General features: G+C 40.6%; 1 protein-coding gene across 1 annotated transcript; it reads right to left on the reverse strand.

Annotated features, from left to right (window-relative positions):
• Positions 1-1079: 1079 nt before the first annotated feature.
• LOC311182876 (5'-3' DNA helicase ZGRF1-like) lies at positions 1080-23954 on the reverse strand (the record flags this gene model as incomplete). Its single annotated transcript, XM_084251998.1, has 18 exons — positions 1080-1237; positions 1707-1968; positions 2716-2850; positions 2990-3166; positions 4046-4169; positions 4644-4771; positions 5518-5665; positions 5886-5963; positions 9488-9647; positions 10113-10375; positions 12614-12728; positions 14554-14697; positions 15307-15446; positions 16657-16853; positions 18774-18958; positions 19720-19858; positions 21187-21239; positions 23942-23954. 18 exons carry the CDS (start codon positions 23952-23954, stop codon positions 1080-1082), a joined length of 2619 nt encoding a protein of 872 aa, XP_084108124.1.
• Positions 23955-25007: the final 1053 nt, after the last annotated feature.

Consider the following 25007-nt stretch of genomic DNA (forward strand, 5'->3'; position numbering starts at 1 on the left):
AAGAGCTGGTTCCAGAATCAAAGGATTACATTTAAGAAGTGTCAGAACAGGGCCTCCCTGGTGGCGCAGCGGTTGAGCGCTGGGTTGCGAAGCTGCCAGCAGCCTCTGCGGCGCCAGTTTGATCCCCGGCTGCTCCCCTGCCACCGGAGAAGGGTCCCACATGGCGCGCAGACCTCTCCTGCCGCCCGCTGCTCCCCTCAGCAGTGTACTTTGGTCCTTCTGCCTGCTCTGCTCCCCTCTCTGGCTCTGGTGAATTCTCTCACCCTCCCGCGCTTCTGACTGTACCCAGTGCATGTATAAATAAATAAATAAATCTTAAAAAAAAAAAAAAAAAGTGTCAGAACAGCTGGCCGAAGAAAGCAAGAACATGACTTAGCTCTCAACCCCAGCCTCTGCCCCAGCCACTAGGGGCGCCTGTGGAACACCCCTAACGTCCTCTAGTAGGGGACAGACCTAGAGGAATTCTCCCTGGGGCAACCAGACCCGGAGGGGCTAATCCTGAACAGTCAGACCTGGGAAAATCAGTCCCACAACTCTGGCGAGGAACCCCGGCAGCCCCTGATCCAACTCCCTGCCATGATTTGAAGACCACCTTGGAAACTTCTGGGGAAAACCCTGTGATAATACAGCACACCGCTATGTATTTTAGTGCCCAGCAAATCAGATTACTCCTTGACCGTATTAAAGCCTGAAGGTGTGTGCACGAGTTTATTACTTAATCTCAATTTGGGCGTGGCTGTTACTACTGGTGGGATTTCTCTTCTTTTTGTTCTGTATCTTGGCCTTCTCATCAAGCCTTCGGTGCCGTTGTAGGGGGTTGGGGGTGGGGCTGGAGTCTAACCCGGGGTTTTAGTAGGGCCAACGAACAGTAATTTTAGGAAATAATTTATTTTTACTAGTACGATTTAATACTAATGGCAACATCTGCCTATCCTAATGGAAGCAGTATAAACTCCTTGAAAAATTTTATGTTTATTTAATATTAAAGATCGTAAAGTATTTTTTCTATAACAAGGGCTTTGGGATAATAAAAAATACAGTATTAAGTGAGTTTGCACTTAAATATAAATATATAATATCTACACCATGTCTTTTTGTGAATGAGATTTGTCCTTAGATTTATCTTTTTCACTCCTTTTCTTCTGCTTTTCTTCTGCTTGTTTGTCAAAATAATCTTTAAGGAGATGGTTCAGCTGTGGCTCAAACTGGTCTGCATGTTGTAATCCATCTTTCTTTCCTTAAAAAGATGTAAAACAAGAAACATTATATTGTATTTATTTTTAAAGATTTATTTTATTTATTTATGCATACGAGAACTGGAGTGTAGGACAGAGGTGCGGGGGCCGGGGGAGGGGGAAGGTGAGAGGATTCACCAGAGACAGAGTGGGGAGCAGAACAGGCAGATCTACTGAAATACACTGCTGGGGGGAGCAGTGGGCGAGACAGGAGAGGTCTGCCTTGCCATGTGGGTCAGCAACCTGGCCTGGGATCAAACTTGTGCTGTACTGGCTGCCGACAGCTTGACAGTGCCGAGACTTAACCCCTTGCACCACCAAGGAGGGCCCATACAGTATATTTTGTAGTGGCCCCAAAATATCATTTCAGTCACTTCCCACAGTGGCAAATTCAGAACTGTTTCCTACCAGAATCCTCCCAGGCACTAACAAAAAATCCAGTATACTTGAATTAAAAACATTTTTATTTACCTTCACAGTGTTGGATCACGCGCCCCCATAGTCGATTTTTCCTCAGACAGGCTAATTTCCCCACAATCAGCAAATGCCTCCTTCCTCTGGTCAAGGCAACATTCATTCTTTTTTCTGAATCAATGAATCCGACTTGCTGAGTCCTTACACAGGACAGAATAATCACCTCCTTTTCAGCTCCCTGAAAAGCGTCCACCGTGGACACCTGCACAGCTTTAATATCAGGATGGTCAAAGTCCCCAGCACTGAGTAAGTGACAAAGCTGTGGAGGAAGGAGGACAAGGCTTAGGCAGTGCAGTGACCGTGAAGAACACAAGCGCTGGGCCCACTCACCGAGGCCGTTTGAACTTTAATCACAGTTCAGCATTTAACGTTAGTTTTCATGCTCTGTTTTATGACTCAACACAGCTTTAGTTAGTTTAGTTAGCTAGTTTTTAAAAGTGATAAATAGGTAGATCACGACATTAATTATGAAGCCAAATCAGAAGTAATGATTTACCAAATTGCTAGGGAACTCATTTGGATATGTTAATGTAGAGTTGACAATAAGCTACTAATAAAACAGAAAAAATACTAAAAAAGTAAAAGCAATGACTAGTTAAAAGTAATTGGTTTACGTGTGCATTAGTATCTGGTATCTATCTTTGATTTCCTGGTAAAATGTAATAATAATGAAATAACATTTTGGAAAACAGAGATTCAATCCCATCTGTCCCAAAACACAAAGCATACACCATATTTTCTTCCCTCTAATTTGTTTATTTGCATTTTTGCCCCAACAGCTGTAAACGGAATTTAATTAAAGCTTGTTAGGTTTACATTTAATTATACAGAAAAAAAGCCAGACCAGACAAAAATCAGAACATTTCTTTTTTAATACGTTAACTATAGTCCCCAAAGTTTTTCAGGCACCAACCAAGCACAAGGAGGCAACTACAGAGGTGATATCAGATGCTATAACATTATAATGTGATGATATACGATGAATATCATCGTGTGTCATACACACCCGGTGCATCTGGGACTTGTATAATGTTATCACCCCAATCATAGAGCCCGCTATTCCGCTTGCAATCAGTGATTGAATCAGCTTGAGTGTAAAAGCAGCTTCTGCCACATTATGAAAGCTGTTATCTCTTTCAATCTGGAATGAGAAACAGAGCCTAAATTATATTTCCCAGAAAGGTTACGGAAAGAGCAAGAAAATCATACAGACAGCAACAATGAAAATTAAAACAGGAATCTAAGGCATGTTAACACTCATCAACATGAGTGTCATTTACCTGCTCCAGTCCTTTGACGTTATAGAAGCACAGGCTTGGCAGCCACTCCAACAAAGGGCTCCTCTCTGCCTCCGAGATGCCATTGATGAGGTGTCCTTCATAAAACAGATCGTTAGCAATAGCACTAATTGTAGGGTGACACCGGTATTGGGTTCTCAGTAGAACTGGCTTGTGACCCTAAGAAATGTTAATGCAGAAAACTAAGAGATTAGAACAGCATTTTTTTCCATAGGGGAAGAAGATAATATTTAGAAATTTTTAAATATTGCTACAGTGAACCCTAGGAAACAAATTATAACATGACTACATAGACGATCAAAATGATTCTTTAAAAAAATTACTAAAAATATTTTCACGGTACACTATTACTATACTGCCATTGAGCCGTTCACTTTACAGTGATTTGTTTTATGTTATGTGAAGCTCCCCAACAAAGTTTATCAATTATTTTTTTTTAAATGTTAATGCAAAGTAGAGCTGGTTTGGGGGACACGAATACACACTTTATAGGTTTTTAATTTTAGAGCAAAAGCAATATACTTACTACCCATGACTAAAACCTATCTGGAAAAGATTATTTTTTTAAAGGGGACACTTAAGTTACAGGATATACTTATACCTAAGCTGAGCGCTTTCTAAAGCAACTCCAATGAAAATTATTTTAAGGCAACTACTTGGCCTTCTAATATTTTCACTTTCTTTCCTTTTTTTTTTTAAAAGATTGATTTATGCATGCATACAAGAGCTGGGGTATAGGCCAGAGAGGCGGGGGGTGAGAGGATTTACCAGAGACAGAGTGGGGAACAGAACAGGCAGACTGACTGAAACACACTGCTGAGGGGAGCAGCAGGCAAGACAGGAGAGGTCTGCTGCACCATGTGGGTATCTCCCTGGCTGGCTGGGGGATCGAACTCATGCTGCAGAGGCTGCAGAAAGCTTCACAGGTTGCATCTTACCCCCTTGCGCCACCAGGGAGGCCCTAATATTTTCACTTTCTATCAACTACAACATGTATAACCAGTAAGTGATGAATCTGTATAAATTTAGCAGCACTACCATTAGGCAAAGTCGATCAAAAAGAGTCTGTTCCAGTCCATTTTCATGAGCCGCATCAGAACCTTGAATAGTAGGAGGGAGCTGCTTAGGATCTCCAACAAGAATCAGCTTTTCACATTCAAATCTAAAAACAGAACTTCAGAAATTAGTATAAGCACAGGAAAAAGCATGCATTGACACCAGTTACTGCACTGTATTCCAAAATGCATTTCAAAAATCAAAATACCAAGAAGCATTCTGAAAACTAACAAGACTTAACAGTGCTAATGACTATATTCAAAGGCTTTGAAAAGTTACACAGTAAATAAATCTTTATATTTCCCCCCCCCTTCTATTTAGGTAACATTGGTTTACAACACTGTGTATGATTTAGGGCTCTAGGTTCACCCTTCATCAGATGCATGTTACCACCCCACCCAAGCACCCAAGTCCTAGTAAAGAATCCTTTCTCCACATAAAACCTGCCAAGTGTCTGCATGGAACTAGGATTTCACAGAACACACTTTGGGAAACAATGGCTTTCAGAATGTGTAAACTCTCAGATTTAGAAACTTTCACAGATGTGAGGAAATGTTTGAAAGAAGAGTCTGCAGGTTACCTTGCAATGGGAAGGAGAGTGGCGGGTTCAGTCATCTGACTGCACTCATCGAGCACAACGACCGGAAATGTGAGCTCATTCATGCACGGAAAGGGGCAGGCTGCGCAGGTCACCCCAACTACTCGGACCTTTATTACAACATTATTAATGAACAACTATTTTTTTAAAGACTAATTTATTCATGCATACAAGGACCAGGGTATAGGCCAGATGTGCAGGAGGGTGAGAGGACTCACCAGAGACAGAGTGGGGAGCAGAGCAGGCAGACTGACTGAAATACACTGCTGAGGGGAGCAGCAGGCAAGACAGGAGAGGTCTGCTGCGCCATGTGGGTATCTCGCTGGCCAGCTGGGATCAAACCCACACTGGAGAGGCTGCGGACAGCTTCACAGTGCTGTGCTTAACTGCCTGTACCACCAGGGGAGGCCCATTAATGAACAACTATTAAGAAAGTAAGAGAATGTATTTATCAATCAACTTGTCTGCACACCTTAGTGGAATCTAAGCTCTCAGGGTCATTTACCTAAAGGAACTTTTCTTCATGGCCAGGACTAACAGGGTTCTGGGGCCTCCCTGGTGGCCTAGGGGTTAAGTCTCAGTGCTATCACCCCTATGGCCTGAGTTCTATCCCCAGCCAGGGAGGTGACCCAGAGGGTGCAGCAGACCTCTCCTGTCTCACCCACTGCTCCCCTCAGCAATGTATTTTAGTAGATCAGCCTGTTCTGCTCCCCACTCTGTCTCTGGTGAGTCTTCTCACCCCTGCACCTCTGGCCTATACCTCAGTTCTCCTATCCAAATAAATAAGTATTAAAAAAAAAAAATAACAGGAATCTGAATGGTACATAAATGAACCCGCATGGCGCTGCCCCCTCACCTGCTTCAGCAGTGCCCTGTTGGTGCCCAGTTTGTGCTGCTCGATGCTTTTCCTCACATAGACTCTCTCCACAGGAGTTAGGTCTTCTTTCATTAGTGCATGTAGTTCTTTTAATTGTTCATTCTCATTTTCTGAGCCAGCATGCAAGCTAAAAAAATAATTCCATAAAGGAACACACATCTTTACTCCATCTTTCAAAACATCACAACAGACTAAAATAAAAATTTTATAAGTTAAGTGAGAAAAAGAAAAGGCTTTCTCTACTATTCCTTAAAATTTTACCTGAAATTCCAACTTTTAGGTAAGCGTTACATAAAATTATTATAATTCTGTGAACATTCTGTGCTTCTGAAATTTAGTGTTCTTACCTATAAGGTAAAATTGGCTTGGCAATCTTCCTAATACTCCCAACTCGGACAAACTTTTCAAATCCAAGACTGAGAAGCCTTTGAGAAAAACAAGGTAAACTCAGATTTAGAAAATAGATTCTGATTTAGAAAGAATATTAAAAAAATTCATGTAATATGTATGTAATTAAAATTAATTTTGCATAACAGATTTACTTGTAGCTATGTAATTCAATGTGAAATGCCTAAAATCAAAGTAAACTCAATATACCTATTTTTTTTCATTTAATGCATTTTATAGAGAATTTAAAAATATGTAATATCTTATGTGAAAGGCTCTTTAAATGTTCATAAAATACCAATGTTAATATTTATCACAAGTGGGCCTCCCCTGGTGGCGCAGCGGTTGAACGCTGGGCTGCAAAGCTGCCTGCAGCCTCTGCTGCGCCCGCTGCTCCCCTCAGCAGTGTATTTCATCGTCTGCCTGTTCTGCTCCCCACTCTGGTTCTGGTGAATTCTCTCACCATCCCACGCTTCTTACTGTGCCCAGTGCTTGTATAAATAAATAAATAAAATCATTAAAAAAAATTATCACAAGTAAAATATTCCCTAAAGACACAATAACAGAAAGCAAGAATTACCCTATATGCAACATAGAGATGTATAAGGAAGAGTGTTAACCTCTTTATATACTTTCTCATTTAATACTCAGTCGTTCTGCACAGCTTCTCCTCGTAGTGGTAAGAACACTGAAACTCAGAAGTGAGATACTGCTGAGATCTCATAGCAAATAACGAGTTGCAAGTTGGTTTGTCTGCAGAGTCTATGACAGTCTTCTCCATCCACTGTCCCTCCCCAGTGAGGGGTTGAGGAAGAAGCCCTCGCCTATAAGATCAATCCCTCGTTGAATCTTAACAGCTCGAGTGCTAAGCCAGAAACAGAGCAGGAACTCAGTGAGCAACTCATCCTCACTTCACCCTGGGGTTTAAACAAACTACAGCTCTATAGTTTTCCTAAATATCTTTGCAGCAATTTATTAAATGTCAATACAGGAATAGATTTCAATTTTTCCATTTTGTATAGTTTTCATCTTGGAAAACATTCAGCTACTTTTTAGTCTGAATTACGAGTATACACTTTTTCAATGCAAAGTTTGTGTGACTTCTACAGTAGATGATGTAGTGTCCTCCACTACCATAGGGTAAAAATGTTGCATTTCTTCTCAAACACACTGTCCAAGGGCAGAGCTAACTATTATTTCACCTCCTGGCATAATGTGTGGTCCCAACCTACATGCAGCTGAGGCATAGAGCCAACTATGGAAACCCATTCCTCAGGCCTTTATTTCACGCCTACACAGGAAACAATCTCTTCTGATGTTTTCTGTTACCTTTCCTTATTTGGTGCTTTCCTCTTCATTCTAACTTCTTGGGTTTTTTTCTTTTCTAATAATCTACAGTTAAATTGTCATCTCAGGCTAAGCAACCTAAAGTGCTTTCTAGTTTAGGATCCAGGCAACTCCTCACTCTCTTGCATTAAAAATGTCCTCAAGGCAGCCATCCTGCCCTCTTGTGACCATGCAGGTCCTTCTCTTTTTCTACCTCTCTTTCCTAACAAACCATTCCTTTTAAAATGTAAGAAAAATGAAAACAAAAATGTCCTAGTCAGTGTTTTAGGCTATTTAGAAGAGTACAGCTGGCAGAAACTTTGTAAGGGCAATTTTGCAAAGTATATTAAGAAACTTAAAAATGTTCATAGCTTTAATTTTATTTATTTATTATTTTTTTATTTTTTAAAGATTGGATTGATTGATTTATACAAGCACTAAGTACAGTCAGAAACGCGGAGAGGGTGAGAGAATTCACCAGAGCCAGAGCGGGGAGCAGAGCAGGCAGAAGGACTGAAGTACACTGCTAAGGGGAGCAGCGGGCGGCAGGAGAGGTCTGCATGCCATGTGGGACCCTCCTCCGGTGGCCGGGGAGCAGCCGGGGATCGAACCGGCACTGCAAAGGCTGCGGGCAGCTTCGCAACCCAGCGCTCAACCGCTGCGCCACCGGGGAGGCCCTAGCTTTAATTTTAGACCTAGGAATTTTTTCTAAGGAAAAAATTGGAAATGGGAGGCAAAGATGTTTAACAATCTTTGTCACAATATAATTTATAATGGCAACATTTTAGAAAAAGCTACTTATCAAAAATTGCTTCAAGTACACTATAAACAAATCAATGACTATACAATGCTATGAAAAATTACATTTTCTAATATTTATTATCATAATCAACTTTAAGTAAAAAAAGTTGGACACAAAACCTTAAGTATTGCTGAATACCACATTTGGAAAACAAGTATCTGTGTATGCATAAAAAAAACTGTAAAGAAACAATAAGATGTTATCTTTATAATCTTCATATATTTCACCATAAGCACCAGCACTTACTAAGAAATGGACTTTTTCCTCCTAATCAAACTTTGTCACTTGTGTTGACATTCATATCATTAAACACTGGAATATTGGTAAACTATTACATAAATTTTTTTTGGTATTTTTTTTAAAGATTTATTTATTTATACAAGAGCTGGGGTACAGGCCAGAAGCGCGGGAGGGTGAGAGGATTCACCAGACAGAGCAGGGAGCAAAACAGGCAGACTGACCGAAGACACTGCTGAGAGGCGCAGCGGGCGAGACGGGAGGTCTGCTGAGCCATGTGGGTTGCTCCCTGGCCAGCCGGGATCGAACTTGTGCTGCAGAAGTGGCGGACTGCTTCACAGTGCGGTGCTTAACTCCTTGTGCCACCAGGGAGGCGCCCCTTTTTTTAATATATTTTTAATACAATCTCACACAATTACAAAAATTTTATACCTGCATAACAGGTATAAAATTGCTATTGCCTAGTGTGGATCTGTCTTATTACTGCCAAAAATATTTAAATTAAACTGGTTAGCAGTTTTACTATTATATGTCTATATAAACAGGTAGACAAGAGATTGACCTAGAACTCAGTTATGCAATTTCAGCCAACTTCAAAGTAATACACCCAAGGCCCCTGGGCCTGGGACAGGACTCTGACATGTCTCAAAGGCATGGCATCAACACCTCTGTTGGTTTCCTTTGGTCCCCTAGCACATGGGGAGATGCAGAAGGCCCAGGCCTGCACTGCATGGGTGAGCTGGAGGAAGGGAATGGTGAGCATGGGGAGCCACTGCTTTTATAACACGCCCTAAGCAAGCTTGCTTTTCATCCCAAAGGAGACATTTATTACCTCATCACCAAGGTTGCTTCCGGCCCACACAACCAAGAGAAATTTCCTGGGGGAAAGTGATCAGGCTTCGACTTCCTGGCAACCTCCCCCACCAACACACTTCTCAGCCATACATGTTCTTGGCTAAACTCAAATGTTTCCACGAGTATCCCTTCCTTGTACTTAACTCAAGTTTGGTAATTCATATTATCCTTCTTACAAATGAATAAGTTATTCCGGTATTGTTTCATGGATACTGGCCCTTGAGCAAGAAACAAAGGTCTTGTGTCTGTGGTACACCCTGCAGGAATACATGTAGACACAGTGGAGTGTGCTTCAATGATGACCTAAAACATAAGCTACTTAAATATACTTGTCACACCTACCCAAGAAGCACTCTGTCAACAGCTACATTAGTGGAGGAAGAAATCAGAAGTTTCCATGGTCTTGCATTTCCAGCTGTAGGGGCTTCACTCTTTTCAAATAGCTGCACAAAGAACAAAATCACCACTGCCAGCAAGTAACTCTTTCCTGCTCCAAAAACACCTAATTATGTTAAAAGACAAAATAAAGGTGACATCAACAAATTAAATCACACACACACACACACAATTTATCCATCTATCTCCCTGTTGGCTTTCATTTAATGCATTTATTCAAAAAACACCAAGTACCTGCTAAATGCTTAGTACAATGATAAATAGATAAACTGAAAGGTCTTCACATTTAATGAGCTCATAGTCAAATTGGAAAGACAGTGACGCATTAACAATATGTTTGTGTGGGATCAGAGAGAAGTCTCTCGGTTTTGGTGGAAAAGGGACTTCTTCCTAGAAATAAGAAGCTGCAGAAGTAAGTCTACAGAATAAGAAATTCAGACTTGGGCCTCCCTAGTGGCACAGGGGGTTACCTTGGAACCTTGTTTGACTAGGGAATCATCAAGCTGGCGGAGTTACAGAAGCTGGTGTAACAGTGTATTTATTCCCGGCAGTTTTCCTGCTTGCTGCTTACCATGAATGATGGTGATGGGGAGGCTGGGAGTTTGCGGCGTCGCCCCTCCTCCGGCACTTGTGTGTGATGCCATCATTTGTGCTATCTGCATTAGGGCTGCGGCTTGATCCGTGTTTAACTTGTGGGCCTGAATGAACTCACTCGCTAACTGCAGTGTTGCTTCCCAGCTGAGGAGTTCACATTTCATGTTGCTATAAGAGCAGGATGGTGGGATGAATTTTCTTTTGTTGACTCTCTTGTTGCTACCTGTTGCTGATGAAGACCTAGTAAGAGGGTAGCAAATCAGATCATTTTGAAAAAGATGAGTCGATTTATTCATAACGTAGCCTTCTCTTTATAAGCATAGAAAATATTTTTCTTTACGGGCACAAATGGATATATATGCCAGTCTGGAGGGTAGAGAAGAGAATTAACATGTGCTGGTACTACGTTAGCAATCTTTTTACATATATTTTTTTGAGTTAATATTTTTTACTAAAATATTTTATTTTATATAATTCTTACATCTTTTTTCATCCTTGCACAATGTATGCATTTTCATTTTGGTTATATTCCCCATACAATTGCAACCCCCCCCCTTTATTTTGACTCTAGTCCTCCCTTTCCCCGCTCTTCCCCCACCCCATAGTGTGTCTCTGATTTATAGTTGCTTGTTGATTTTGATTTTTACTTTGTATTGATTAGTCTTTTTCCTGGTCTCTTATTTAGGTTTTCTAAATTACTGCTATGAGTGAGACCATCCGGTATTTTTCTTTTTCTTTCTGACTTATTTCGCTGAGCATGATCCCTTCTAGCTCCATCCATGTTGCTGCAAATTGCATGTGTTTATCTTTCTTGATTGCTGAGTAATACTCCATTGTGTATATCTACAAAGAGCTGATGAGACTCAACAAAAACAAAGAAAATAATCCAGTCAAAAAATGGGCAGAAGAGCTAAAAAGAAATTTCTCTGAAGAAGAAATGCAAATGGCCAACAGGCATATGAAAAATTGTTCAACATCACTTGTCATCAGGGAAATGCAAATCAAAACTACCATGAGATACCATCTTACACCAGTGAGAATGGCACATATTAAAAAACTAGCAACAACAAATGTTGGGGAGGGTGTGGAGAAAAAGGAACTCTCCTGCACTGCTGGTGGGAGCGCAAACTGGTCCAGCCACTATGGAGAGCTGTGTGGAGATTTCTGGACCTACTAAACATAGAGCTTCCATATGATCCAGCAATTCCACTCCTAGGTATTTACCCAAAGGACACAGAAACAGTAATTCCAAAGGGCACCTGCACCCCTATGTTTATAGCAGCACTGTTTACAATAGCTAAGCTTTGGAAACAGCCCAAATGCCCAAAAATAGATGACGGGATCAAGAAGATGTGGTACATATACACAATGGAATATTATTTTACATATATTTTAATGTCATCTTCACAACAGCAGTAAGTAGTGAATTATCCCAAACGGATACAGAAATGTTATATCTCCCCATACAGCACAGTTAATAAATGGTATATACTAACTTTAAAGCCCATGTTCTAACACATAATGCTGACTGAGATCATTAATATGGCCTCTATTTCTGGTATAGTGCAACAAATAAATTGCTTTTATTCTTTTCAAATTGGTAAATAATATAATGAAATCATAAGGATATTTTTATCAAGGACTTCATTGTGGTGAGAAAAATGAAACACTAGTCCTAGATCGATCATAACATTCCAAATTAGTAACTAGAGTTTTTCTATCATTTTAATGCATTTAATATATCACTTCAGATTTTAAAAAAAGGGACTATGTCACTTGGGAATGGGATATAGATACTATCGAAAATAAAATCAGTACCAATGTACAAAATGGAGTCAAACTTGTTCAATGATTCTTTTAAATATTGAATAATGTGTACATAAAAATAAAGATGAAGGGGGAAAACAACATTTAAAATATCCTCAAGAAATTATTCCTTGGGCCTCCCCTGGTGGCACAGCGAGCGGTTGAGCGCTGGGCTGCATGGCTGCCTGCAGCCTGTGCACCGCTGGTTTGATCCCCAGCCACTGGCGAGAATCCCACATGGCGTGGCAGACCTCTCCTGTCTCGCCCGCTGCTCCCCTCAGCAGTGTATTTCATCAGTCTGCCTGTTCTGCTCCCCGCTCTGGCTCTGGTGAATTCTCTTACCCTCCCACGCTTCTGACTGTACCCAGTGCTTGTATAAATAAATAAATACATCATTTAAAACAAAAAAAAAGAAATTATTCCTTGACAAAGGGAAAAAAATTGCAGTATTTATAAGCTCCTATCACAATAAACAGAGGGAAGAATCGGTGGCTGGATGAATGGAAGTGATACATATTACCTTTTCTTTTTTTTCTTTTAACTACTAACAAATAGTAATCTCATAGTCTGAAAGATATTTAAAAAATTATAATATACTTTTATTGCATTTTCATACTCACATTTGATCACTGTTTTTGAACACCAGTGACCCAGAGATCAAAAGCTACTTACATTGTTAACAGATACTGCATTAGAGGCAGCGTAGCTGGATTAAAGTGGTCCTGAATGTTTTTCAAAGTGGTCAGCTCTGTGCTGGCATTACAGACTAGTAACGCGTGCACCACAGCTGTAGAAAGGACAGAGAAATAGAACATTTAATACCAATATGATAGATCATGAAATACTGTTAAATATCCAGATAATTCAATAGTTCACTACTGACTCAATTATAAGACATAAACTGTTAGTATATGCAGAGCTCCTTTACTCTGTAAGCTACTCATTCACATTTTATATGTGGATACTCATAAAATGTGTAACTCAAGTCAGATCTGGACTTCCATCACCAGGAGATGAACAAGAACATCTGAGTGAGGGCCTAGTGGCACTACTGGATAGCAGAGCGATGATAACAGCACACCGCTTTGTGCTAAACTATAATATGTGTCATTTTTGAACATTTTTCCTACATTTCTTTAATTATTTTATACATTATACAAAAAGCAGAAAATTACAATGCTGATATTGGTGAAGAAATAACTACAAATATGAAAGCATGCATACAGTGAAAAGTTCACTAATTAGATAATTAGAATCAAGCTGGTATACTAGATTTGGTTTGGAAAGAACAAAATCAGAAGTTAAAAATGTGTATGTGTATGAAACCATTGAAATGTATCATTAAACTCTGTCTTTTAGTTAGGAGCCAAATTCAAGCAAGACAAATTATTCCAGAGAGCAAAATGTGTACAGAAGTCTACAGATTCACAGCACTGGATGGAATTCAGCTAGCTAAAGCTTCCTTTTTTTTTTTTTTTTTTTTTTAAAGATTTATTTATTTATTTATACAAGTACTGGGTACAGTCAGAAGCACGGGAGGGTGAGAGAATTCACCAGAGCCAGAGCAGGGAGCTAAGCAGGCAGAAGGACCGAAGTATACTGCTGAGGGGAGCAGCGGGCAGCAGGAGAGGTCTGCGCACCATATGGGACCCTCCTCCGGTGGCCGGGGAGCAGCCGGGGATAGAACTGGCGCTGCAGAGGCTGCGGGCAGCTTTGCAACCCAGCACTCAACCGCTGCGCCACCAGGGAGGCCCTAAAGCTTCCTTCATTAAAAGGAAAATGAGGCAATGTGCATATACTCTCAAGGATTTCTCAAGACAAATGATAAAATATTCTCAAGATAAAAATCATATCCTCCTGCTAAATTCCTGGATAATCTCTTGCAAAACCTCTAAAACCTTCTCAGTGTAACAATAAATAAACAAAAATCTGTTTATTAAACATACCTTATTACTAGCCAAGAGAATTAGAACTTGATGTAAGAAATGATTTGAGAACATTCTTACTTATGTTTAGCGTTTATCATTTTAGAAATCAGGTATGTATTGTAAATTTCAATTCTGACAATATTTAAGTGAGGCTCAAGATCTTATTATGAGCCCTCTGAGACTTGGACTGCAGAAATAGAGTCAACTGGGCCTCCCTGGTGGCGCAGCGGTTGAGCGCTGGGTTGCAAAGCTGCCCGCGGCCTCTGCAGCGCCGGTTCAATCCCCGGCTGCTCCCCGGCCACCAGAGGAGGGTCCCACATGGTGCGCAGACCTCTCCTGCCTCCCGCTGCTCCCCTCAGCAGTGTACCTGGGTCCTTCTGCCTGCTCTGCTCCCCGCTCTGGCTCTGGTGAATTCTCTCACCCTCCTGCGCTTCTGACTATACCCAGTGCTTGTATGTATCAATGAATAAAAATCTTTAAAAAAAAAAAAAAGAAAGAAATAGAGTCAACTTCCATACACATTTTCAAGAACACATTGTAGGACACATAGAACACACATAGTAGGACGTACAGGGGGGTGTTTTTTGTTGGCTTTAACAACCCCAAAGTTAGCCTTGTTGCTCAAAATCCATCTCAGGCCTATCATTGTTTTATACTGATTAAGACGGATATGTTAATACTTACTGTTAGTGGGCCAGTTGGAAGGGAAATAACCTTTCAAAGGTAGTAGCTCCACCTCATTGACAGCTGAGGGTCCAAAGAAAGCACTACATGCAATAAAAGTATCCAGTTCAAAGTCTAGCGTTTTGGAAATCACCCAAAGGTCATCTGAAATGGCAAGCATTTTTTTAAAATGACTCAGAGTTATGCTCAATGCACAGCTAAGTGGATTTCTTTGATGCTTAGTCTGCCACTATTCTCAAAACATAAAAGAGGTTTTTATCATCTATTAGTTTCCAGATTAAGACCCGCACACATTTCATTTTCATGTTTTTAACTTGATGAGTCTTGCTTTTAAAGTTAGTTTTAGAATTGTAAGAAAATACATAATGTGGGCCTCCCTAGTGGCACAGGGGGCTGAGTCTCAGCACTATCATGCTATCGCCAGCCACTGCAGCATGAGTTCGATCCCAGCAAGGGAGCTGACCCACATGGCACAGCAGACCTCTCCTGTTTCGCCCGCTGCTCCCCTCACCAGTGGATTTCAGTCAGTCTGCCTATACTGTTCCCCACTATGTCTCTGGTAAATCCTCTCACCCCCCACACCTCTGGTCTGTATCCCAGTTCTTGTATGCATAAATATTTAAAAAATAAATAAAATAAGATATAACTCACAATATAATCTATTCAACTGTACTTTAGGAAATCTAATATAAAAAATTTGCAGAACTGAATTGACAGGCTACACTCAGTCACCAACATATCAGATCAACTTACTTTTGCTGTAAGTTGAAGAACTTTCCTTCCGACTCAGCTTAAGGTAAAGTTTGCTTTTAGGTTCATTATAAAATTCAGGATTTATAGTAGTAAACTTCTTTAGTTTTCCATATTGTTTCCTTTGAAAACCAAATCCTTTTCTGCAAAATGATTAAAGAACAAAATAAATTTGATATAAGGTGCAAATTTTTTTAACTGAGCTAGCTCACATCATCCAATTTATGTATATTTTGTGAAATGATCACTTATGTCTTGTAACATCCAGTACCACATTTCTTGGGGATGACAATTTTAAGTCTACCCTTTTAGCAACTTTCAAATATACAATGCAACGTTACTACCTTTTAAAAAAAAATCATTGAAGCACAGTGTGAGAAGGAAAGAACTGGGGGGTGTGTGTGTATGTTTATATAGTTTGCTACATGTGTACAAAATGTAAATAATGGGCCTCCCCGGTAGCACAGCGGTTGAGCGCTGGGCTGCGAAGCTGCCTGCAGCCTCTGCAGTGCAGGTTCGATCCCCGGCCACTGGCGAGGGTCCCACATGGCGCGCAGACCTCTCCTGCCGTGCCCACTGCTCCCCTCAGCAGTGTCCTCCATCTGCCTGCCTGCTCTGCTCCCCGCTCTGACTCTGGTGAATTCTCTCACCTTCCCACACTTCTGGCTGTACCCAGCGCTTGTATAAATAAATAAATAAATCTCTCTTTTTAAAAAAAAAAAAATGTAAATAATATAATGTCCAAGGAAAAAAATAGCAATCCTTACAGAATCACTAGTTTTAAAAAAGACTGATAGGAAAAGTATCCAAAAGATAGAGAACCTCAGTATCTCCAACTGTCAAATGGAAATAGCATCTCCATTATTCCTATATGTTATAGGATAGTCTTATGTTTAACTGAAATTATCCATGTAATGTGCTTACAAAAGTGCCTGGCATTGATAAGTTCCCAATAAATATTGTCATTAATAAATTACTATACAGACTGTCATTATATTTACTTTCTGGGAGAGCCCACTTTTATAAGACACATTTCTCAAAAGCAACGTTCTATAGAATACTAATAAAAATTACTCTTGTGGTTGAATAGGGTTTCCCTTAGGATTGTGACTATATATTAAAATGAATAGAAAAATGGTGTTATTGCCAGTTATTCTGATACTGCTAACCCTGCTTGATGGTTAGAGGGGACCAAAAATACCTCTAGGGACTTAGTTCCATTTTATAGCTATAAAATCTGAGATATTCTCTTTTAGGTACTTTTCCTATCTCAGGTTCTTAAAATTGGTAATACTGTCAGGGTTACGGTTTCTGATACAATTACAGGTGGTTATTTGGGACCCTACCACATACCTCACTGAAAGCTGGCATTCCTCATAGAGGGGTAGCTTTTGACTTCTTAAATATAAGCCAATACTCTTTATATCACTTAGGACCTTCATAGGTAGAGACTCTCCCTGTGTTAAATATCCTGGAGTCACTGCTTCAAACCACTTGAAAAATTTACATTGGTCAGCTTTGGGCCCATCACAGGCATAAAAGAGACGACCCTAAGGAGGAAAAAGGAATTAAGTTTAGTGAGAAAAATGAAGTTTTTATTCTTACTGTTTTTGTATTGTTTGTCAAGACTTTTATAAAGTTTGCTTGGCATTAAAGCACTTCAACAGTTAGTCACTATACAACATCCATTACCACACATAATTATTATTCATTTATTTTTAATAATGTAAGCAACAAATTAAATTTAAAACCATCTTTTGCATTTTTTCCTCTTAATCAAACATCACATTATTCTGAGAATATAAGCTTATAAAACCCACTGTTTTTCTTATTTAAAATGGTGACTACAAACAATCTGAAAGCAGCCAAGAAACTGCTACAAGGACCATCATATGCATTTCTTCCCAGTCTTGTCTTTTCTCACTCATATAACACACACACACACACACACACACACACACACACACACACACACGATGATACACATGCCTACTGTTTTATTTATTTTTTTTTTTTTTAAAGAGGCATGTATTATTTATTGATTTGTTTATACATGCACTGGGTACAGTCAGAAGTGCGGGAGGGTGAGAGAATTCACCAGAGCCAGAGCGGGGAGCAGAGCAGGCAGAAGGACCAAAGAAGTACACTGCTGAGGGGAGCAGCGGGCGGCAGGAGAGGTCTGCGCGCCATGTGGGATCCTCCTCCGGTGGCCGGGGAGCAGCCGGGGATTGAACCGGCGCTGCAGAGGCCGCGGGCAGCTTCGCAACCCAGCGCTCAACCGCTGCGCCACCGGGGAGGCCCATACTGTTTTATTTTTAATACAATTCACATAATGATATATTTTCTACTTTATAACCTAACCTTTATACCCAACAACATATAGTGAGCATAACTATGTCATCAAATAATTTTAAGAAAAAGCAGACTTTTAGTGACTCTGTTATTATTCATGAATTCCTGCTTTAGACAACTATTTTTTTCAAATTTCAGTGATTTTCCAATGATTATTTAAGTGTATAATTTGGGGAACATAACAAGTAAATTTCAGTTCAAATTTACATTCTCAACGAATGATGAGGTAGAAAGTGCAAACACTGGAAGAAAGTTGTATTATGAAAATGCAGTCTTATAAATGAGTAAAAACCATCCATCAATATGCACATTTTCTTACGGTCACTTCCTCCATAACAGCATGTAACAGCCTGTTCAATCGGATGCTTTTCTATTCCTCTGACCACATCTATTACTCATACCGAGGGCCACACAGAAGACTCATCTCTGCACTCCATCCACCCCTACTTTGGGATAGTTTCCCTTCTCAGTGCCCGCCCTGCAGCATGGCCATGTTCCTCCTACTTGATCACTTACGACATTATAAAAATGTTCATTATATAAATGTTCCCCTTCATGTATCGCTCTCTGTCCACTGCTAAGCAATTGCTCAGCAATTACTCATATTTTCTTATCCTAGCACACTGATCATCTCAATAAAAATTTGAGGGTTTACTATATGTTAGTTATTACTGCCTCAAGTAGGAGACTCCTAATAAAACTTACTGTTAAGCAACAGGTTCCCAAGCTTTTATAAGACATGTATTTGGGGGGCCTCCCCGGTGGCGCAGCGGTTGAGCGCTGGGTTGCGAAGCTGCCCGCAGCCTCTGCGGCACCGGTTCGATCCCTGGCTGTTCCCCGGCCACAGGAGGAGGGTCTCCCACATGGCGCGCAGACCTCTCCTGCCGCCCGCTGCTCCCCTCAGCAGTGTACTTCGGTCCTTCTGCCTGCTCTGCTCCCCGCTCTGGCTCTGGTGAATTCTCTCACCCTCCCGCATTTCTGACTGTACCCAGTGCTTGTATAAATAAAACAAAACAAACAAACAAACAAATAAATAAATAAAAATACATGCCTCTTGGGAAAAAAAAAAAAAAAAAGACATGTATTTGGTGGGCATGGAGAAAGCGTGGGAACAATACCTTATTTGGTCCTTCCTTTTTAACCATGACAAGTTTCGCAGGTTGCTGATGATGGCAGGATGGCACATTATTTTCTGTATTTTTCGGTTTCTCTCCTTTGGACGATGTGTAAAATGATATGTCAACTTTTGAAAGAGCTTTATGCAACCTTTGTGCCAACCCAAATAGCAAAATATTTAGATGTTCTACCAAAAAAAAAAAAGGATAATGCAGATAAAAACACAATATGATTTCGCAGTTGTTTCATGTATTGTCAGTGAAATTTGAAAATATCCTTTCAATAAACTATATACTAGTATCCTAATACTAATATCCACTTAATAAAGGCAACTTTTGACCTTGTACAACAAAACACGCTATCAAAACTAATTGATTATGCGTTATACTTAAAATTTCTGACCGAACTTAAAAACCATTTTCTAGTTGTTTTTTTTTTTAAAGATTTATTTATTTATGCATACAAGAGCTGGGGTACAGGCCAGAGATACGGGGGGGGGGTGGTAAGAGGATTCACCAAAGTGGGGAGCAGGACAGACTGACTGAAATACACTGCTGAGGGGAGCAGCGGGAAAGTCAGGAGAGATCTGCTGTGCCATGTGGGTTGCTCCCTGGCCGACTGGGATCAAACTCATGCTGCAGAGATTGCAGATTGCTTCACAGTGTGGTGCTTAACCCCTTGCGCCACCAGGGAGGCCCCCATTTTATAGTTTTAATTTTTAAAAGTCAAAACTATAACTAGAAGACAATGATGTCATTTCCCTCTTTGAAAATTCAATTTTGATCTGAAATTAGAATAAGTTATTGTCAAAATTAGAGTAAATGTGGAAAATAACAGATATCATATAGAAAGTTTTTCATGAAATTCACAACATAAGGTATTATACTTTCTCAGTTACACTACTCACATAAAGCAGCAGTCATCATAAAATGAAAAAGTCAGTGATACCTATGAGACAAGATGTAAAAATCTGCTTATATTGTGTAGGAGACTCAAAAACAGCTGGTATGCAGATTTGCCTTTGGGGAAGATAAGTAGATTTTATTTTCTGCCCACTTGGGAAGCACAGCTCAGAGTCACTGATCTCCTGAAATAGAATAATTCAAGTTATAATTATTCCAGGAAAAATACTGTTTACTAATAGAGAAATTACTTTCTGGAGATATGCTTAAGAAAATAATCAAATTTTCTTTTCATATCCAGGATCCTTGAAAATCATTTTCTAATTTTAAATGAGAAATTTAGCATAGCAGGAATGGCTTTGTCCCACACTCTTAATCATAAATAGGATTATGTAAACTTTTCTTCCTGCACCTTAATAAGTTGTAGAATATTTTTCGCTAGGAAAAACTTAACAATGTGAGTGGACAGTTATGTATCACCATTTCTGCATCACAAGTATAATAAAAGTTGTTCACAACCAATGTATAATGCGATGTACCTTTACCCTAATAATGACCAGCAAAACTGAGCTGATAATGAAAAATGAAAACAATTTTGGTAATAGAAATAGTGGAAATGGTCAGAGAAACAGAAGCTACAATCTTATAAGTATCTACTATGTGTCAGAAATTGTACCAGCTACTTTCAAATATACATAATGTCATTTACTACTCAACTACTAAGAAAGATCTTGAGTCAAAGTAGATATAACTGTAGCTTGAGTCCTGGAAAACTTAAAGCAGTGGAATCCAAGAGGAGTCAACCCACTGTGCCATCATTGATTGCTCTTGTGCCACTTTGGTGACTCCTTTGTTGAAATCCAGACAGAAACTACTGGGGAAAAATGCAGCAAGAGACAGTACATTTCCTCACCTGTAAATCTCCTGTTACACTGTAGTTGTAGTAGGCACAATCTCCTAACATATTCTGAATTTCCTCAGTCTCAGAAGTTTGCTTTAAATTCAAAGAATGCTCCTTTCTGGAAATTGCATCTTGACCACTAAAAGCCTGTTGCTGCTGCTGCTGCAGCATGTTTTTCATCATTTCCAAGTGCACAGCGTCTAACGTGCTCTCACCCACAGCATCACGCCACCTTTCCCCTGTATCACTAACATGCATCTCAGAAACGGCCTCAGCAAAGAAGCCATCTGTTCCTCTCCTGCTAGCTCTGTCTGGAGCAGCCAAGGTGCGCTGTGTTATGTTTTGATATTTCAGCCACTTGCTTTGAATAGGTACGTTATCAAGAAGCAAAACATCCCCCGGAGTCACATCCCTGAATTCTTTAGAGAAAGAAGTTTCACTTTGGTTCGCGGGCCCAAAGTTAAAGGAAAGAAGTGCTGACTTTTCCCATTCATTGAGCATAGAGGACCCAGAAGTCTCTAGCCTGTCACAGTCGATCACATAGGAACAAGCTGAGTCATGTGGCCTGTCAGCAGGTGGCAGAGTAGTAAGTGGGATTCGGGCTCTACTTACAAATGGGAGCCTTGGAAGGTGCTTATTCTCCAGAGAACTGGATTTTTTCATGACTGAAGGGGAAAAAAAGCTGATTAAATAAAGATGTTATTGTCATCAGACTCTAGGAAACAATGGGTATCTAAACACAAAAGCATAAAGTCTAACTTGCCTTACAAAAAGACCCAAGAGGCCAAAAAAAAAAAAAAATTTTAATCTCATAAATAATTCAACATTTAATTAATGAACCCAACCTTTTTTTTTTTTTAAGTTGATGAACTTGAAATCCTTCTCTTTTTTCTTTTTTTCCCTCTCTTTTTTTTTTTTTTTAAGATTTATTTATTTACATAAGCACAGACTGTGGCATGTGGGTATCTCCCTGGCCGGCCAGGAATCACACCCTTGCTGCAGAGGCTGCAGACAGCTTCATAGCACTGCGCTCAACCCACTGTGCCACTGGGGAGCCCCTTTTTTTCTCTTAATTAAGGACTCACCCCACCCAAGTGATACAGTATTTACGGGGCACTTAAGTTTTCAACTTTACAGCCAAGAATAAGCTCACCATCCTCATTTGACAGATGAGAGGATGGAGACCCAGAGGTAACATGATACCCATTGGAGGGTCAGAATGAGAACCCAGAACTAGAACTGCTCTCTGCTTTATGTTCCTCCCCCAGAGTTCATGGTTATTTTATCTGACTATGGGATTGTACTCCCTTTACATATTTACTACACTCATGATTAATATGTTGGCCTTCATTTTAAAGAAGACTTTTAGTTTTCTATCTATTGGTGTGTGATAGCAGTTCAATTCCGGTGAACTCAGGGTATAGCATATTTTAGCTACAGTTCTGAAAATTTGAATAAATAGATGAATAAAAAATACTGCATGGGACTACATAAGCTTTAACATTTTTATCTGATAGTGCTGTGGTTCTATAATAATGTACCTTCTTGATAGACTAGTCGGTAAGTCCATATTCTTTTATAAAGCATTAGGATGTATTTGTTAACAAGTCAGTCATTACAGAGTGGAAGATTGATGTTGTGAAACCCCCTTTTACTCAGTTGTCCCTCCACTTGTTTTGTATTACCCCTCGGCCCAGACCATCACTTCCCCCCCAGCCACACCCAATACCTAACTACCCGTCCCAACCACCCATTCACATTACGAAGTTTCTTTTTTAATATCATCCACTCATGACCAAATCTAGTTCCAGCTCATGGTTAAGTTGTTCAGGAAACTTGATACTTGATGGCTGAGTGACAGATCGATGAAATATGCTCATCTTTTTAAGGAGTTCATCATAGCTGCTATCTCCACTTCCTTACCTCTCGCTTACTATTTATTTAATCCACTCTAAACTGATTTCTGTTCTTACTATTTGAGTGATACTACTCCTGCCAAGGTCACCAATGATCTCCAAGTTGCCAAATGCGTGTTTCTGTTCTCATTTTATCGGATGCCTCTACAATAAATTACATGGGCCCCTTCAACCTCCTGATACTTCAGAATGGGATAACACACTTTTCTGTATACTCTATTGAAATGAACCCATCCATTCTCATTGCTTTAAACTTTCCTACATGCCAGTGATCACACAGACTTATCCTGTGGAACAGACCCACGTGCTCAACTTCACATCTCTGACTATCTCACAGACATGCCACATCTATTACTATATTCTCACCAAACCTGTTTCTCCTCGCTGTGGACTGAGTTGTACTCCCATCACCTAGCCCTGCAAATTTCACATGCAAAGTCCTAACCTCTAATGGACTCTGGGCACAGGGTCTTTAGGAAGTAATAAAGGCTACATGAGATCCTAAGAATGGGTCCTGAGCAGAAGGAACTACTGTCTTCATAAGAAGACAGCTTGCTAGCTCACTCCATGTGATGCACCAGCAAAGGCCACCTGAGAATGTAGTGAGAAGGCAGCCACCTGTAAGCCACAATGAGAGCTGTCACCATAAGCCAAATTGGCCAAAGCTTTGATCTGGGACATCTTACCTCCACAACGGTGACAAAATATGCATTTGTGGTATTTTGTTATGGTAAGTCAAGCAGAGGTACATACTGCAATTGGTGAAAACCACCTCAGTCCATCCAGCTGCTAAATTAGCAAGCCAGGAGTCTCTCTCCTCCCTTTTCCTTCACCCTACTGTCTACATCCAACCTAGAAACATCTATGCTTCTACCCCCAAAATTTATCTTAAATCTGTGTATCAACTCCTTTATACTTTCCTTCATACGTTGACTGTCCCATCCCTATTGCAAGTCATCACCATCCAGGCCTCTCTTAACTGGTTTCTCTGCTTCCAGCACCACGTCCATCAAATGCATCTTTCACATAGCAGTCAGCACAGTTTTAAAAAATGTAAATTAAGGCGTGAGACTTTCTGCTGACAACCAGTGATTTCCCAGTGGAGCACAGATTAAAATCTAAGTTCCTAACCTGCCCTGCAAGACTTTGTATGCAGGCCCTGCTCACTTTCCAGTCTTATTCTCTGATCACCTTACTTACTTACTTAGGTTTTCCCTTCACTCGCTCAAGCCCACCCAAATCTTTTCAACCTCAAGATATTTACACTTGCTGCAGCTTTACCTAGTGCATTCTTCCCCCGACCTGTTGCCATAACTGGAAGTCTTTCTTAGTCGCCCATTCAAAAGCAGATGCCCCTGTACTTTCTCAGAACCCTTATGGCTTTCCTCCATAGCAGTTTCCTGTTCTCTTGATTAACATTTCTCTGGCCCTGCTGACCTCTAAATGCTTACCTGTTTTATCCATCACTCTATACCCACGTCTTAAAAGTTCCTGACCTACAGAAAACACTCAGTAAAAACCAATTCCTAGGGCCTCCCAGGTGGCGTAGCGGTTGAGCGCTGGGTTGCGAAGCTGCCCGCAGCCTCTGCGGCGCCGGTTCCATCCCCGGCCACCGGAGGAGGGTCCCACATGGCACGCAGACCTCTCCTGCCACCCACTGCTCCCCTCAGCAGTGTACTTCAGTCCTTCTGCCTGCTCTGCTCCCCGCTCTGGCTCTGGTGAATTCTCTCACCCTCCCTCGCTTCTGACTGTACCCAGTGCTTGTATAAATAAATAAATAAATCTTTTAAAAAAAAAACCAATTCCTATTGATGTGGATTTTAGGGATCGCAGTAAAATTACATCCTCTAGTTCACACATGCTCCACACAGTTCTGATTAAGATCAGGCTGGGCATCACATGTCACTACTTAATAATGTTGGGACTTTTTTCAAGTTATATTTTCTAATTAGTTTAGGAATGCTATTAATTTTCAAATTGTGCCTTTAGCTTCTTTACAAAGTTATTGAACTTTTAATTTTTTTTTTTAAAGATTTATTTATTGGGCCTCCCTGGTGGCGCAGCGGTTGAGCGCTGGGTTGCGAAGCTGCCTGCAGCCTCTGCAGCGCCGGTTCGATCCCCGGCTGCTCCCCGGCCACCAGAGGAGGATCCCATATGGCGCGCAGACCTCTCCTGCCGCCCGCTGCTCCCCTCAGCAGTGTACTTCGGTCCTTCTGCCTGCTCTGCTCCCTGCTCTGGCTCTGGTGAATTCTCTCACCCTCCTGCGCTTCTGACTGTACCCAGTGCTTGTATAAACAAACAAACAAACAAATAAATAAATACATGCCTCTTAAAAAATAAATAAATAAAGATTTATTTATTTATGCATTCAAGAACGGGGTTACAGGCCAGAGGTGTAGGGCAGGTGAGAGGATTCACCAGAGACAGAGTGGGGGGCAGAACAGGCAGACTGACTGAAATACATTGCTGAGGGGAGCAGTGGGTGCGTCAGGAGAGGTCTGCTGCGCCATGTGGGTA

This window comes from Talpa europaea (assembly GCF_964194135.1).
Source record: "Talpa europaea genome assembly, chromosome: 13".
Classification (NCBI taxonomy): Eukaryota; Metazoa; Chordata; class Mammalia; order Eulipotyphla; family Talpidae; genus Talpa; species Talpa europaea.